General features: G+C 42.7%; 1 protein-coding gene across 3 annotated transcripts in view; it reads right to left on the bottom strand.

Annotated features, from left to right (window-relative positions):
• The window catches only part of DYRK4 (dual specificity tyrosine phosphorylation regulated kinase 4), a 52,275-nt gene that overhangs the window by 12,234 nt on the left and 21,738 nt on the right, over nt 1-18,303 (bottom strand). The window contains exons 6-13 of one of the 3 annotated variants that reach the window (XM_081191605.1): nt 16,343-16,486; nt 13,475-13,624; nt 11,873-11,996; nt 9,499-9,662; nt 7,481-7,617; nt 6,790-6,930; nt 4,004-4,142; nt 1,110-1,197 (exon numbers count right to left, since the gene is read on the bottom strand). In XM_081191605.1, coding sequence (XP_081047731.1) covers nt 1,110-1,197; nt 4,004-4,142; nt 6,790-6,930; nt 7,481-7,617; nt 9,499-9,662; nt 11,873-11,996; nt 13,475-13,624; nt 16,343-16,486 — 1,087 coding nt within the window. The remainder of the gene's footprint in view (nt 1-1,109; nt 1,198-4,003; nt 4,143-6,789; nt 6,931-7,480; nt 7,618-9,498; nt 9,663-11,872; nt 11,997-13,474; nt 13,625-16,342; nt 16,487-18,303) is intronic. The other 2 variants (XM_081191606.1, XM_081191607.1) reach the window with 2 other exon arrangements.

The raw sequence follows: 18,303 nt of genomic DNA, 5'->3' as shown, positions 1-18,303 counted from the left end.
GCCATCACCTGCCCCTCCAAGCTTAAGGGTATTCCATTAAAGGAATCTGGGGGTGTGGAGCTTGTCCAAAGTCCAGGGCTGGGCTAGGGCCATGCCACAACCCCGTCGGGAACCCAGAGGGAGCTTGAGTTAGTTTGCATCGACGGGGCTCCCCCTACCGGTGGTTGGCCCTTATTGGACTCCCTGCGTGATGGGCAGGAGTCAGATATAGTCAGGTCAATTCCAATGCCTACGCCAATACCACTCACATTCTGTAACCAATAAGGTTGTGGCCTAAAATTGCCCAATAACACTAACCTAATATCTGTGTCCTTGTGTCTTGTTCATCAACGAGTGGGTGGTCTCGGGGTCTTGACACGCAACTCAGCTCCCAGGCAGGCCTTGCACACAGTAAGTACAAGAATGGCTAGCGGAACACCTGCTTGCCAGGTATCCTACTAGTTTGTCCATTCCCAACTGCAAGGACTGGCGGACTGGCTGGCTGGGCACCCTCGCCCACTGGCTTGCTTGCTTACTCCAAGGCCGCCTCCGCTCCCAGCACTCTCTGCCCCCCGGGCAGCCCCAGAGGCACCATTCAGCTGAGGCGCTTGTAGCCAGGGCTGCTGCAACAAACAGCCATGCAAGCCAATGGGGGACAGAGATGTGAAAGGGCATCAGAGGAGGGAGGGAAGGAAAGAGGGACAGAGGCCAGTGTTGATGGGCCAGCAGGGGGATACTGTAGATAGTTATGCAAATAAGGGATCGAAAGTGACGTTCAGTGATTGGATAGTTTTAGAAAGTTGTTACAGTTACGTTGTACTGGAGCTCTATATAAGCAGGCTGGCTGAACCCTTCAGTTCAGTTCTGTTCTGGCCTGTGAATAAACAAGAGCTGTTTGAAGAATCGCTGTGTCGTCTGATATGTTCACCCACAACTTAACAGTTGATTTCCCTTTTTACTTCAAAAAACTATTTAAAAATTCATTGTGCCTTTGTTTCTTACTCCCTTGTGAGCTGCCCCAGGATTATAAATTTATACAGAAGATGTGGAGTTTGAAGTACATAAGTAAATAAATCAAAAATTAAGAAATCTAATAAAGAAAATTACATCTACTTGACTTTTCTGCAAACCTCTTTGGTGTTCATAGCAGCTTGATCCAAAGTCGATAACTTTAAATGAAACCTGCCCAGGTTGGGGTTGGTTTATTAATATGTTCTCCTAAAATGAGGGAAAGCGAAGAAGGGGGAGAGAAAATATCAACACACATCTATCAGGTTAGCAGACTAACAGCAAAATCATTTTTACAGGGAAAAAGCAACCAGCCTGCAAATATAGGGTGGTGTCTGGTGAGAAATCCCAGCCTCTTTGACCTCCTCTTTTAGGTGTGACTTACTTTGTGGATGGAGCGTTCATACAGGAACGCAAAGGTCATTCATTTGTTGATCTATCAGAAAGAACTCAAACAATGCTTATAAATTATAGGTTGCCATTTTGCTCACATGGCTACATTCTGAAGAGGTATTGACCATTCCTTAGCACATGGGTAGGCAAACTAAGGCCTAGGGGCTGGATCCGGCCCAATCGCCTTCTAAATCCGGCCCGTGGACGGTCCAGGAATCAGCATGTCTTTACATGAGTAGGATGTGTGCTTTTATTTAAAATGCATCTCTGGGTTATTTGTGGGGCATAGGAATTTGTTCATCCCCCCCCCAAAAAAATATAGTCTGGTCCCCCACAAGGTCTGAGGGACAGTGGACCGGCCCCCTGCTGAAAAAGTTTGCTGACCCCTGCCCTGGCACCTTTGAATGCTTAGCTCAGAAGGGCAGAGACCAGGTCAGAAAAGGGCAGGTTAGTCAGCCACACTGAGAACATGCCTCCCTGAGACTTTATCATGTTCCATAGGAGCCATGAAAATTAGCCCCAGAAAGGGAACCAACTGCTGCATAACTGTAGAAGGGCCACATAAACCTGCTGGGCCAATCTGGGAAGGAATTAGAAAAGCCTTCCTTGATGGGGGTCATTTCCACCAACTTCAGATCTCACTTCTCTAACACTGAGCATATAGAACCCTGCATGAACAAATGTACATTTTTTTATACACCGAATGGCACATTTAAGCCAGGCTAAGGGTGGCAGCAGACCAATTACAGTGGTACCTCGGGTTAAGTACTTAATTCGTTCCGGAGGTCTGTACTTAACCTGAAACTGTTCCTAACCTGAAGCACCACTTTAGCTAATGGGGCCTCCCGCTGCTGCCGCGTCGCTGGAGCACAATTTCTGTTCTTATCCTGAAGCAAAGTTCTTAACCTGAAGCACTAATTCTGGCTTAGTGGAGTGTGTAACCTGAAGCGTATGTAACCTGAAGCTTATGTAACCCGAGGTACCACTGTACAAGGGAAAGTGGTTTTAATATAGACAGTGTCTCATAGAAAACAGACCTTCATTAGGAGTCTGTACTAGAGGAAACTGAAATAAACATCATATCTCTAACATAGGCTAATGCTTTGGTCTATATATTTGGTCATATGACACTCAGTGATTTGGAAAATTCACTGAATGGTTAAAGCTTTCCAAACATCACTGCTGCATCAACATAAAACAGCTATTGTGATGTTGAATGCTTAACCATATGAGAGTCATCTATACCTCAGTATTTCATCACTTCCTTTTACTTTCAAAGAGGTCTAGTCAAGCTAGGTAAAAGGTAAAGGGACCCCTGACCATTAGGTCCAGTCATGACCGACTCTGGGGTTGAGGCGCTCATCTCGCTTTACTGGCCGAGGGAGCAGGCGTACAGCTTCTGGGTCATGTGGCCAGCATGACTAAGCTGCTTACAGAGCAGCGCACGGAAACGCCGTTTACCTTCCCACCGGAGCAGTACCTATTTATCTACTTGCACTTTGACGTGCTTTCGAACTGCTAGGTTGGCAGGAGCAGGGACCGAGCAATGGGAGCTTGCCCCGTTGCGGGGATTCGAACCACCGACCTTCTGATCGGCAAGTCCTAGGCTCTGTGGTTTAACCCACGCGCCACCCGCGTCCCTTGGGTAGACCCGCGTCCACCCAATGAAATCTAGTCAAGCTAGACATAACATTAAATAGTGACAATGGGAGTTTTCCTTCCAATGCAAATAGCAGCTTCAGAGGAGCATTTCTTTTTGCCAGGATAGAAAGCAAGAAGATAAGGGTTAAACTCCCCTTTGCTACTTGCAGCAGTAATCACCCCCAGCACCTACTATTTGCATTTTTTTTTAAAGTGCATGTTAAATGCAAATACACACATAATGTCCCATCTTGTTAGGGCCTAACTGACCCCATTCATTGAAATGAACTCATTACACAGAAATACACACACACACACACACAAACACGGGGGGGGGGGGAGATACTGTAGAATACACAGTAGAATACACAGAATATGAAACAACACAGTTTAAGGGGGGGGATGTTTACATATTTTTCTACTCCTTGGTGTAAATAACAATCCATAATGTGCATGAGAGTTAAAAAATTAGCCACTGACAAGGGGCCCAGAAGATTTTAAGTGAGGGAGAGAAAATGTTATGCAATTTTGGAAACAATAATCTTTAGTCTTGTCTAAAGACTTGGACTAGAGGGACGTGGGTGGTGCTGTGGTTTAAACCACCATGCCGCTTGGACTTGCCGATCAGAAGGTCAGTGGTTCAAATCCCCGCGACGGGGTGAGCTCTCATTGCTCAGTCACCAGCTCCTGCCAACCTAGCAGTTTGAAAGCACAGCAGTGCAAGTAGATAAATAGGTATCGCTGAGGCGGGAAGGTAAACGGCATTTTTGTGCGCTGCTCTGGTTCGTCTCATGACCCGGAAAAACTGTCTGCGGAAGCAGACAAACAGCGGCTCCCTCGACCTGTAAAGCGAGATGAGTGCCGCAATGCCAGAGTCGTTCGTGACTGGACTTAACTGTCAGGGGTCCCTTTACCTTTAAAGACTTGGACTATGCTTCATTACACAAAATCTGCAATGATATATAAAAATGGTTGTACTTACAGGCTTTAGATCACAGTGAATAATCTTTTCTGTGTACAACAACTGTAAGCATCTTAATATACAGAGGGTGAATCTACGAATCAAACCCAGTGTAAAACCTTGGAAATTATTTTTCTTGATTAGTTCATACAAATTTATACTGCGGGGTGAGGAAAAAAAAACATTTGCACATTATACTGTGAACAATTTTAAACGACAGAAAATATATAGTCCTTTATTCAACTTCTGACTGAAAGGATAAAATCTGAACAAACTTAAAGTCCAAGACCATGTCAGAATATTTACATCCTTCAGAGAAAAAGTATGGCTATCTACGCATTTACCTCATAAAAGTTTCAGCATCTTTAATGGCAGCTGCTGAGCACTGTGATCAATGAAGCACAGCAGCTAATGATGATTGGAGTGAAAACTGATTTGAGCAGTTGTTGTTGTTGTTGTTGTTTAGTCGCTTAGTCGTGCCCGACTCTTCATAACCCCATGGACCAGAGCACGCCAGGCACTCCTGTCTTCCACTGCCTCCCGCAGTTTGGTCAAACTCATGCTGGTAGCTTCAAGAACACTGTCCAACCATCTCGTCCTCTGTCGTCCCCTTCTCCTTGTGCCCTCCATCTTTCCCAACATCAGGGTCTTTTCCAGGGTCTTCTCTTCTCATGAGGTGGCCAAAGTATTGGAGCCTCAGCTTCACGATCTGTCCTTCCAGTAAGCACTCAGGGCTCATTTCCTTAAGAATGGATACGTTTGATCTTCTTGCAGTCCATGGGACTCTCAAGAGTCTCCTCCAGCACCAGAATTCAAAACATCAATTCTTCGGCAATCAGCCTTCTTTATGGCCCAGCTCTCACTTCCATACATCACTACTGGGAAAACCATGGCTTTAACTATACGGACCTTTGTTGGCAAGGTGATGTCTCTACTTTTTAAGATGTTGCCTAGATTTGCCATCACCTTTCTCCCAAGGAGCAGGCATCTTTTAATTTCGTGACTGCTGTCACCATCTGCAGTGATCATGGAGCCCAAGAAAATAAAATCTCTCACTGCCTCCATTTCCTCCATTGCATCAAAGCTGCTCAAATCCCTGGATAGGTCCCCTTAAGGACTTCTGATTTTTATATAATTTATTTATTAAATTTTCACCCGGATCTTCCTTCCAAAGAAGCCCGTGGCTGTAAATACTTTGAAAGTTTCATCAAAAAAGATCACTTCCAAGGGGTACAACACTGGAACACCATAAAAATCTTCCCGGTAGGAAATTAGTTCTACCATACCACAGCAAACCGTACCAGAACAGCTTGGGTTCTCAGATGACAGAAAAACCACCATCTTTCATTATGGTTATTCAAAAGAATAGAACCGTAGAAATGTGGAAATGGGAGGGAAATGCAGGAATCTCGACAAAAGCACCTATGTCAGATGGCCATCTAACCTCTGCTTAAAAACCTCCAGTATCAACTTCAAATCAACTTCAAATGTGTGTGCGCATGTGTATTCATTTTAAAGATATAAAAGTTGGAGTTTCTAAATATTTTAAGGGCTCATAATACATGCATTCCAGTCTACACAAAAAGAAGAGGGAAAGGGGGGAAATTAGATTGTTTTTTAGACTCTGAAAATTAGTTTTGCATGATTTACCAGGAGCGACTGGAAATGCCAAAGATGGTGAGAACCTGTTTCAGCGACGGGATATGTCTCAGGCCAGGCCTGCTCAGAAGTTAGTGAGGCCCTAGCCCCAGCCTACCAAAGACACTGAGACCAGGCTGAACTCTGGGCATCTACAGTGGCTTTCTCTCAAAAGAACCCCCCAAAGTGTATTCCCTGGGGAAAGGGTGATGTTGTTGTTGTTTAGCCGTTTAGTCGTGTCCGACTCTTCATGACCCCATGGACCAGAGCACACCAGGCACTCCTGTCTTCCACTGCCTCCCGCAGTTTGGTCAAACTCATGATGGTAGCTTCGAGAACACTGTCCAAACCTCTCGTCCTCTGTCATCCCCTTCTCCTTGTGCCCTCCATCTTTCCCAACATCAGGATCTTTTCCAGAGAGTCTTCTCTTCTCATGAGGTGGCCAAAGTATTGGAGCCTCAGCTTCAGGATCTGTCCTTCCAGTGAGCACTCAGGGCTGATTTCCTTCAGAATGGATAGGTTTGATCTTCTTGAAGTCCATGGGACTCTCAAGAGTCTCCTCCAGCACCATAATTCAAAAACATCAATTCTTCGGCGAACAGCCTTCTTTATGGCCAAGCTCTCACTTCCATACATCACTACTGGGAAAACCATAGCTTTAACTATACGGACCCTTGTCGGCAAGGTGATGTCTCTGCTTTTTAAGATGCTGTCTAGGTTTGTCATTGCTTTTCTCCCAAGAAGCAGGCGTCTTTTAATTTCGTGGCTGTAGGAATCCTCAATTAAAGCCAAAGGTACTGCACTATTATGAATCTTGCTTATAACTGGGACTCACATTTGGGCCTATTCCCCATGGAACCCATGGATCAAGGGGCATCCAATGGACTACTCCCTCAGGATTGGCACAATGAATGATGCTTGAACGTTCAGGCTCCATATAAGGCAGTTTCATACTTTCAAAAATTATAAGTGGATCTGCAATATGCAACTTGATACAGAGCAATGATCAGATCTCCATTATACTGCTTAAAGAAATGTCTATGCTTGTGGAATGGAAATGTGAAAACTTAGTGATAGCTTCCCCTCCCATTCCCCCATCTCCAATTTGGGCATAAATATACACAACGGTTTACGTAATTGTTATTATAGATAAGGAAAAGTTGTCTTACCCTAACAGTTCAAAGGAAATGCAGAAATGATTACGGAAGTAAAAATATTCTTTCATGTGGACGACATTGTGAGCATTGTCTTCATCCTTTTGCCGTAGAGCATTGAGGATGCTGACTTCTACCAAGGCTTGATTATGAAATCTAAGTGCAACAGAAGGGTTTTGGTTTTCATTTTTTTACACAAGCTGAAGCTAGATCATTCCCGTGTGTTGTTGAAAATAGCACTTAAGGCAAATTACTCTTAGCACAGGCACACTACACAAAATACAAAGCTAAATGTGACTTTCTATACTAGTCTGATCACAGGAGGGCTTGTCCCATGTGCACTATGCGTGTTCCTCATCATGTGTTTAGTGTGAAGTCCAGAGGGGGCTTCTAACCATGTCAAGCAGTTAGAAACCTCCCCAAGATCTTCACACCAAAACTAGCCCTCGAAACAACTTACAATTTTGAAAACCTGAATATGAATTTTGTTTGTTTAGTCAGAAAGCTGTAACAATAATTTCTACAATTTCTTGTTAGCTGAAAAAATTGTGCGAGTTTTCTGGCTAAACACTGATTAAAACCACTCCCATCTTCTGCTAAAATAATAAAACAAATCACAATTAAATAAAAAAAATTATTTCTATTCAACTAACATCTAACATTGTGGAATCTTGATAAAGTTTATAAAACTTTTGACATACCGTACCTCTTTTTGTTCCTTATTATCTTCACTGCTACTTTTTCACCTGTCTTGTGGTCCAAACACTTCACAACATGCCCAAATGATCCTTTCCCAATAACAGCCAGTATTTCATATCTGTATGCGATATGATCACTTAGAACCTATACAAGGTGACAAAAAGTGGAAAGCAAAAGTAGTACGTGCCCTTGTATCTCTGGTGCTAAAAGGACCTAGGGTCCTAGCAGATCACAAGCTGAACATGAATCAACAGTGCAATGCAGAAGAAGAAGAAGAAGAAGAAGAAGAAGAAGAAGAAGAAGAAGAAGAAGAAGAAGAAGAATAGTAGTAGTAGTAGTAGTAGTAGTAGTAGTAGTAGTAGTAGTAGTAGTTTGGATTTGATATCCCACCTTTCACTCCCCTTCAGGAGTCTCAAAGCAGCTAACATCCTCCTTTCCATTCCTCCCCCACAACAAACACTCTGTGAGGTGAGTGGGGCTGAGAGACTTCAAAGAAGTGTGACTGGCCCAAGGTCACCCAGCAGCTGCATGTGGAGGAGCGGGGAATCAAACCCGGTTCACCAGATTACGAGTCCACCACTCTTAACCACTACACCACACTGGCTCTAGAATGCTATTCTAGTCTGCATCAACAGATGTCTAGTGTGCAGATCAAGGGAAAAAATAGTACCTCTCTCTTCTGCCACACCTGGAATTCTGTGTCAAGTTTTTGGCACCACAATTTCAGAAGGATATTGACAAGCTGGAATGTGTGCAGAGGAGGGCGACCAGGATGATCAAGGGTCTGGAACCCAAGCTGGTTGAGGGAACTGGGTATGTTTAGCCTGGATAAGAGGAGGTCGAGAGGAGATGTGATAGTCATCTTCAAATATCTCAAGAGCTGTCACATGGAAGATGGAGCAAGCTTGTTTTCTCTTGCTCTGGTGGGTAGGACTAGAACCAATGGCTTCAAGTTAAACAAAGTAAATTCCGACAAAACATCAGAAAGAATTTTCTGATGGTAAGAGCTGTTTGACAGTGGAACAGACCCCCTTGGGAGGTGATGGACTCTCCTTCCTTGAAAGTTTTAAAGCAGAGGTTGGATGGCCATCTGTCATGGATACTTTAGCTGAGATTCCTGCACTGCTGGGGTTTGGACTAGATGACTCTCGGGGTCCCTTCAAACTCTACAGTTCTGTGATTCAGTGACTCCATGAACAAAACACAAGTACATGTTCCATGCATTCATCACCCAGTGACACGTAGGTAGAAGGAACGCAGGGATTACAATAAAGACTCTGGCTCAGATTAAAATCTTCTCATTTTAGATCAAAATCCAAGCTGAAGAAGAATATAGGGCTGTAAATGCTCATCTCATATTTGAGGTGAGCATTTGTTGTTGTTGTTTAGTCGTGTCCGACTCTTCGTGACCCCATGGACCAGAGAACGCCAGGCACTCCTGTCTTCCACTGCCTCCCGCAGTTTGGTCAAACTCATGCTGGTAGCTTCGACAACACTGTCCAACCATCTCGTCCTCTGTCGTCCCCTTCTCCTTGTGCCCTCCATCTTTCCCAACATCAGGGTCTTTTCCAGGGAGTCTTCTCTTCTCATGAGGTGGCCAAAGTATTGGAGCCTCAGCTTCACAATCTGTCCTTCCAGTGAGCACTCAGAGCTGATTTCCTTCAGAATGGAGAGGTTTGATCTTCTTGCAGTCCATGAGACTCTCAAGAGTCTCCTCCAGCACCATAATTCAAAAGCATCAATTCTCAGGCGATCAGCCTTCTTTATGGTCCAGCTCTCACTTCCATACATCACTACTGGGAAAACCATAGCTTTTACTATATGGACCTTTGTTGGCAAGGTGAGAGGTGAGCATTATGAGTCCCCAATATTCATATTTCTGAGCCAGGATTTATTAAATGCAATGAGAAAATTACTCTTCACTTTCTCTCATTGGACAGCTCTTACACAAGATGAACACCAATAGTTCTGCATTGTTTCCACAGTCACGGATGCCAAAGCAATACTGCACTTTCAGCCTCTTACCTTTTTGTAGGAGCCATGATCATCATCATAGGAACTGTTGTTCTCTGCATCAAGATAGGCTTCAATCTTTTTAGCTCCCAGTCCAAGAAACCACAGCTCTCTATATTCCTTAATCTCCCGCTGCTCATACGTTGTTAGCTGGTTTTTAAAATGTTTCAAGGCTTCTGATTTGGAGACAAAAATCAAACATTGGATATTGTGTTCATTTATTTATTGCACCTATAAATTCTGCCAAGGAACCTAATGCAGCTTACAATTTAAATACTAAAGCAAACAAATTGTACAAAATATTGATGGACCAACTTCAAGAGCTGATGGCAGTATCTTCCTGGCCTATAAATAACTTAACCATCATGTAATAAATAACTCATTTCCTCATTCTCCCCATCTCTCAGAATATGCTGTTTAAAGCAGTTCCCCAAAAATGCTGGCTATGGCTGCTGGGAGGTGCAGAATAAAAACATATGGAGAGCACCGGGTTAGAGGAGGCTAGTTTAGTTTTAGTGTCCCTGCATCAGTGAGCTCAGTAAAGGTAAAGGGACCCCTGACCATTAGGTCCAGTCGTGACCGACTCTGGGGTTGCAGCACTCATCTCGCTTTATTGGCCGAGGGAGCCGGCGTACAGCTTCCGGGTCATGTGGCCAGCATGACTAAGTTGCTTCTGGCGAACCAGAGCAGCACACAGAAACGCTATTTACCTTCCCGCTGGAGGGGTACCTATTTATCTACTTGCACTTTGACATGCTTTCGAACTGCTAGGTTGGCAGGAGCAGGGACCAAGCAACGGGAGCTCACCCCGTCATGGGGATTCAAACCCCCGACCTTCTGATCGGCAAGTCCTAGGCTCTGTGGTTTAACCCCCATCGCCACCCGCTATTATTATTATCATCCCTGTAGTACAAATTGGAGTGGGAAAACTGAAAGGCTGGCCTGAGATCTGCAAGTAAGTTCACAGTTGGGATGTGGTTTGAACCAGGGTTCCCCTCACCCCATTTTATAGCTTATATATTTACCCACTCCAAGTCTCATTCAAGCAAGGTTATGCTTAAAATTCTACAAGGCAGGCTTAAGCAGTATGTGGACCGGGAACTCCCAGAAGTGCAAGCTGGATTTAGAAGAGGCAGAGGAACCAGAGACCAAATTGCAAACATGTGCTGGATTATGGAAAAAGCTAGAGAGTTCCAGAAAGACATCTACTTCTGCTTTATTGACTATGCAAAAGCCTCTGACTGTGTCAACCACAGCAAACTATGGCAAGTTCTTAAAGAAATGGGAGTGCCTGATCACCTCATCTGTCTCCTGAGAAATCTCAATGTGGGACAGGAAGCTACAGTTACAACTGGGTATGGAACAACTGATTGGTTCAAAATTGGGAAAGGAGTACGACAAGGCTGTATACTGTCTCCCTGTTTATTTAACTTATATGCAGAATTCATCATGCGAAAGGCTGGGCTGGATGAATCCCAAGCCAGAACTAAGATTGCCTAAAGAAATATCAACAACCTCAGATGTGCAGATGACACAACCTTGATGGCAGAAAGTGAGGAGGAATTAAAGAATCTTTCAATGAGGGTGAAAGAGGAGAGCACAAAATATGGTCTGAAGCTCAACATCAAAAATAGTAAGATCATGGCCACTGGTCCCATCACCTCCTGGCTAATAGAAGGGGAAGAAATGGAGGCAGTGAGAGATTTTACTTTCTTGGGCTCCATGATGATTGCAGATGGTGACAGCAGTCACAAAATTAAAAGACACCTGCTTCTTGGGAGAAAAGCAATGACAAACCTAGACAGCACCTTAAAAAGCAGAGACATCACCTTGCCAACAAAGGTCCGTATAGTTAAAGCCATGGTTTTCCAGTAGTGATGTATGGAAGTGAGAGCTGGGCCATAAAGAAGGCTGATCGCTGAAGAATGGATGTTTTTTGAATTCTGGTGCTGGAGGAGACTCTTGAGAGTCCCATGGACTGCAAGAAGATCAAACTTCTCCATTCTTAAGGAAATCAACCCTGAGTGCTCACTGGAAGGACAGATCCTGAAGTTGAGGCTCCAATACTTTGGCCACCTCATGAGAAGAGAAGACTCCCTGGAAAAGACCCTGATGTTGGGAAAGATGGAGGGCATAAGGAGAAGGGGACGACAGAGGTTGGACAGTGTTCTCGAAGCTACCAGCATGAGTTTGACCAAACTGCGGGAGGCAGTGGAAGACAGGAGTGCCTGGCGTTCTCTGGTCCAGGGGGTCACGAAGAGTCGGACACGACTAAGTGACTAAACAACAACAATTTACCCACTCCAAGTCTCATTCAAGCATTTGTCTCAATTTTGTCCATCAATTTGCTTCTGTTAAAAAAAAAAATAGCATTCAAAATTTGTACCTGCTGAAGTCAGAGGCAGCTTTAGATTGTGGCCTTTTTCTGTTTCTGTCTTGCTGGACAGAACTATAGCACTGTTTTCACGAGGAGCTGAAGGAAATGATTGGCCTGCGGCTCTGTTTTCCTGCTAAAGAGTAATACGGTGCTTTGTAAAATACTTGCCTTAAGTCCATACATCTCAGCCCCTTTTTCTCAGTCCATCTCTACAGTAAAATAATTTCAAATGAGTAATTCTCGTCTGATTAAAACAACAACAGAGGCCATCTTTAGACAGCTGTAATGAAGGCAATGAAGAGCCTTCTGCGTCCTTAGGCATATAGGCACATATGTATGGACAGGAACTGGTATTTCTCTGCTGGGGGGGTCAGATTTTCCCCACCTTCAGTGAAAAGGATGGACCAAAAGGGCTCAATGTTCCATGCAGAAACCTGGTTGTGTGTTCAGACCAAGAGACACCCCCCTCCCTAGATAAACACACATTTGACTCAAATTTTAGATTTGGTTTTTGCCAGAATTTAGGCCACAACTTTATTGATTACAGAAGGGGAGTGGTTGCATAGGCTCTGGTTCGACTAGCTTTCTGCACCCTTGCAGGTAGCACTGACCCAGAGTTCTATCATAGGTCAGCCAAAGGCGAACACCTGAGGTGGGTGAAAAGCCCGGGAACAGACTATGTTTACTCCCCAGATGCTCCCCTGGACTCAGGCATGGGCACAACCCCTTCTCGGGGGTTGACCAAACCAAGTTGAGTCCCTGGATTCCTTTAACGGAATACCCTTCACATAGGGATGGCGAGAGCGTTCTCCCATCCCTATCACCTGAACCAGTGCCTATCCGCAACCTTACAGGTTGTGACGATTTGCTACGCAGGAGGCAAAACCCAAATGGCACCAGCCAATCAGCCAAGTGGGGGAAATTCCTGCTGTGCCCCTGTCCCAACGACAGACAACACACGACGGCATAGCAAGGTCAAGCGCAAAATCCCCTAAATATAGGGAGAGGTGGGCAGGTGTTCCGATGCACAAGCCGAAAGAGGAAGCTCTGGGTCAAGTGCATGGGTATATATAGGTCCCTCGACCCGTTTAGACTGCACCCCATTGGCCAGATTAAACCCAGCAACGAGGAACCTACCAATCGGGTGTTGTGGCTATCCAATATACCCACCCACAACACAGGAGGTCAGTCTCCAGGTCTCACCGCAACACGTGCCCTCTTCTAGGGAGGACACACTCTACAGAACACACCCCATGTTTGTCTCAACCACCACAGTCTCTTGGGGCCCTCTGTGTGTGTCTGTGCTCTTATCTTCTGCAAGAGGGCACCACATCCTGGATTTGGAGGCAAGGGTTACTGTATATAAGGCCTGAGCTTTTCTACCAGGCTAGGTAGGGTTCCTTCTACCATCAACATGATCTCTATTTACTAAAGAACTCAGAATATCTTCCTGCAATTTTGAAAATCTTAAGAATGCCTGGTAAACGTCAACCTTTATAAAAAAAATTCTGACACCATGAGATGCACGCATCTACCTACACGATATTCCGCAACTTTTCTAACCACAACAATGAAACGTAAAAACGTAGTACTAAGCTCTGTCTGGCTTACCTGATGCAACGCATTGACATTCTGCAAGTTCTTGGCGGTTATTTGCGGAAGGATAGCATCTTGCTGCTGCGGCTTCACAGCACTTGAAACCAAATTGCTCTTAACTTGGCACTCCAGGTGAGGGAGCACACTTATGCTGCTATTTAATTTCTAATGGGATAAATAAAGTTAGCACAAAAAGAAATAGTTTGGATTTGGTTTCATAAAGTATTTAAAACATTAAAAAATAACTTTTGCGGGGTATATGAAATCATGAGCAAACAGATTTACACAGCAAATTGATTAACGAGTTTTGCCTGCTGCAAGAAGTGAACTAACTGCTCCCCTTTGCGTCCTTTAGTATAGGAAGATCCTGGCTCCCGGACAAGCCAGAGGATTTAGAAGAGTAAAGTGTGTTTCTTCTCCCTGGCACAAAACAATAGGGCCACGGGGGTTGTTTAACTGGCCCTTGAGACAGCCCCGAACCGAGCCACCCTCTCCGTGAGTTCCCGCACGCTGCATTGGAAATCGCGTCTGCACAGATGCAGGCACGCACACTCACACGTGTGTGTGATCCGGCCCAAGGAGGGATCTCTGCTGGAGTGAAGCAGCCCAGGCGAGGTAAACCTTGCCAACCCCTACAATAGAATCCAGACCCTTCCCACAGAAGTTAGGAAAATAGACTGAGAGTGTTCACCAGGAAGTAATTTCCAGCAGCAACCTGAACTCCACATATGTGGAATCCTATTTGTAATATATTCAGGACAGGAAAGAAAAAAAGATTTTTTCAGGAAAGGGGAAATGACAAGGAATGGAGGCTAATTTTTTAAACAAAGTCCCACAGTTTCTCGGATGTTAATAGCCCAGAGACGGAAAAAAGACCAAGTCCCGACCAGAGAAGAATGGCAGATTAAGTTGACAGATTATGCCAAAATGGCAAAAATGACCGGAAGAATCAGAAACCAGGGATACCAAAATTTTAATAAGAAATGGGGGGAAATTATAATTTATCTTAAAAACCATTGCAAACAGTTAAAATTTTTAGTAGGATTGGAATAATATTTGTAGTTTAATTTTGAATTTTGAATATATGGAGATGTAAAAGATTTGGATCATTATAAAAGATGCAGGAGAAAATGGTTAACAAAAGGACCCACAAAGGGGAGGAGGGAAATTCAGGAAATTCTTTGGAATCTTGTTTTTATGTTGGTTGTTGATAATTGACTGCAAAACTTTAAACTGAAAAACTAAATAATTTTTTTAAAAAATTAAACAAAGTTTCCCTCTCAGTTTATTTCAGAGTTGGCAAGTTTGCTTGGCTTTGCTTTATTATATTGCCATGCAGTTTTTCTTTCAAATGAATCGCAAAGCAGTTTACAAACCATACATAACAATAACAGAACAGAACATCACAAACACAGCATAAATCTCACCAAGCAATTAACAAATCATCAGCGAGACAATTACAAGCTACAAAATACCATTAACGAAACAACTAAAAAAGATAGCTAAACAGCACAATTGCAACAAAAGTCATATTACAGGGTGAACAAATTAATACGGCATTTAGAATCAATAAAACAATATTAACAGATTTTACCAAAATAGCAACCCAAAAATAAACTAAGCACCCCCATAACTCATTATCTTTCACTCTGTTCAGTCCATTAAAAGACACAAACGCAGCACAGTGAAACCAACCGGTTGTAATGTAAAGATGTTTGAAAGTGTGCTATATTATCATTGCCTGGAGACAGATGGAACTTGCCTTTTAAACTTCAGGATAAATAGACCTATATGTTTACTTGGATCATTTGTCCTGCTTTAATAAACTCATCAAGTATTTCCTCCCTCTTTTTTTAAAAAAAGTGAACCTTTTTCTTTTCTTCAGAAATCATAGTAATAGTAATTTAGGACATGATTTATGAAGAGTTTTAAAAAATGCTAAAACATACATTTCAGAAAAAAACAAAAACCCAGAAATGTTTTTATTAGGCATTTTAACAATAAACATTCTAAACGAAACCAAAAGACTGTTTCTTCATGCAGTTACAGCAGCCCAAATCTTAATAGCGAAATATTGGAAGAACGAATCAACACCAACAAGAGAGGAATGGCAATTAAAATTATGTGAGTACTTGGAACTCGCTAAAATGACGGAGTTAATAAGAAACAAATCGGTAGATAAGGTTGAAAAATAATGGGAATGTTTTAGTAACTATTTGACAAAACAAGGTTCCAATAATAACACTTGGCTGTGTCTAGAATAAATTTCACAGATAGAAAAATATGACTTTTTCACCCCAAGGTGAGGACAGACAATTAAATACAGATTAAAAATAGGAGTAAGTTGAATTGAAACCGCAAAGAGTTAGGCAGAAGTCAACAAAACAATAAATTGATAAGGGATTCAATCCAACATGAGGGATTTTGTGCACAAAATACCCTAGTATTGGTTTGAATTGGTTGAATATTGCTTATTGATCGATAGGAATTTTTAGTTTTAACACTTTTCCGGTTGTTTTTCTTTTCAATGTTATTATAAGTATATATTTATAATATCTTAGATTTCTAAACAATTTTACTATGTATATTGTAACATTCATCTTAGTCTAAGAATGCTGTAAGATTGACTTATCTTTCCCTTTTTTATGTTTTTTTGTTTTTCTTTTGTGAAAATTTTGAAAATTGAAAATTGAAAAAGTAATAGTAATTTAGCTAAATCATAGCAGCTTCTACTTAACACAGAATATACAAGTTAAAATATACTTCTGTTCCCATACTGTATGGCGGAATGCCCATATCACACTGCAACAGCCGTATTATGAACCAACATAGACACACACAGTTTGCAGGAAAGAAGCAAAACAAACTTTCAACAAGGGTTACCTTCGGCTGCACTCTGCGGTTCCTCCTCATTGGTAAACAACAGACGTTGAAGACACTGAGATCACAAAAGTTTGGGGCACGTCTTTCACACCCCATAATGACAGAGCTCCATGATTTAGGCCTGTCTCCATTAAAATGTTCACTCTGAAAAGTGAAATCCAACACCACTCTTTTTCTAATCCAAAAATGTCACAGCAAGATGGAATCTATGAATAATATTAGTCAAGTGTTCTATTTTAAAAAACACAAAACAAAACATCAATCTTTAGTAGATTGATATTTTAATGTTTCTCTCACAACATGACCTCAGTAAACATGAAGGAAATTGTGAATATTCGCGTATTCTGTATGCAGGTGTGTCAAGGAAATCCTGGAGATGTTAACAGGAGCACGTTTGTCAGTGAGAATAATCAATGAATCTTTATTTGCGACAGCCATCAGTAAGATGTCAGTGAGATTCATTTCTACAAAAATGTTTCCTGAGAACCAATATGGTATAATTTCTTCTCTTGTTATTAAAATAAATATTATTCTCTTTCAAAAATAACAAGCACCACAGGCGATTCGGCCTCTACAGAAAAATTATAGGATTAGAACAGAAACATATATGTGCCTTTTTATAACTTTTGCGGCTTGATTTATATATATATATATATAAAGCAGACCTCATTGAAAGTTTCTATGTAACTTTCTCATTTTGCTATTTTAAAAATGTCTACGACTTCAGGAACATAAAAAAATTCACATACGCCAATTATACTGCTGCAGAACTGGGGAAAATTGAGGATGAGAAAGCAAAAGACAAAAGAAAATTTAGAAAGTGTCAAAGGGCAAGGATCATCCCACGTGAGACAAAGATGAAGAGAAACATTATCAGAACATAAAAACAAGTTTGGTTTCAATTTTGTCACAAATAGCCCAACATCCTGAATATTTAAGGAAAAACCATCTTCCGCAGAAACTGCTGCTTGCCTTCTATCACTGTGCCATTGAGAGCGTGCTCACTTATGGCTTATGTGTGTGGTACGGAAGCTGTACTATCCGGGACAGGATGGGGTTGTGCAGGGTTGTTAAGGCAGCAGAGAGCATTGTTGGCTGCCCACTCTCCACCTTAGAGCAGATTTATGCCACAAGGTGCCATAGGAAGGCACTGGACATAGTAAAAGATCCATCGCATCCTGGTCACTGTCTCTTCGAGCTCTTGCCGTCGGGACGGAGATACAGGACGATGAAGACAAGAACGAGCCGTCTTAAGAACAGCTTCTTCTCCAGAGCGATCTCGGCCCTGAATGGGAAGCCCGGACTTTGAAAGTCATCTAATCTCCCTTGCTGTATTATACTGTATTGTTTAATTAGGGTTTTTATGGAGCAGTCAAGTAATTTCGTTGACCCCGAAGGGGGCAATGACAATAAAGATATTATTATTATTATTATTATTATTATTATTATTATTATTATTATTATTATTATTTCAATAAATTTCTACAGCTATTTATTCAGTTATTTTAATGTTGAACTGTTTTGCAGGGGCACCGTCACGAACTGGCTGGATGCAGAGTGGTAGAAGGAACCGGCTGGGGAACCCCCAATGGAAGAAGGCTCAGAGTCAGGGGGTTGGTGGTGGGATGGTGATGGGAAATCAGACGGAGAAGAGGGAGGTGGTGGTTTCAGAAGCTGAAGAGATAACAGGGTTTAGTGAGCTGGGAGAGTCTTCTTCTTCTTTGATGATCACTCACAGCCAAGTACACTCATACCTCGGGTTAAATACGCTTCGAGTTGCGCGCATTCGAGTTGCGCTCCTCGGCAACCCGGAAGTAACGGAGCGCGTTACTTCCAGGTTTCGCCGCTTGCGCATTCGCAGGTGCTCAAAATGACGTCACGCGCATGCGCAGAAGCGGCAAAAAGTGACACGCTCGTGCGCAGACGTGCCATCGCTAGTTATGTTTACCTCTGGATGCGAA

The sequence above is a fragment of the Podarcis bocagei genome, assembly GCF_964188305.1.
Source record: "Podarcis bocagei genome assembly, chromosome: 4".
NCBI classification, from domain to species: domain Eukaryota; kingdom Metazoa; phylum Chordata; class Lepidosauria; order Squamata; family Lacertidae; genus Podarcis; species Podarcis bocagei.
Note: the sequence above shows the minus strand (reverse complement) of the source record. Positions and strands in the feature narration are given on the sequence as shown.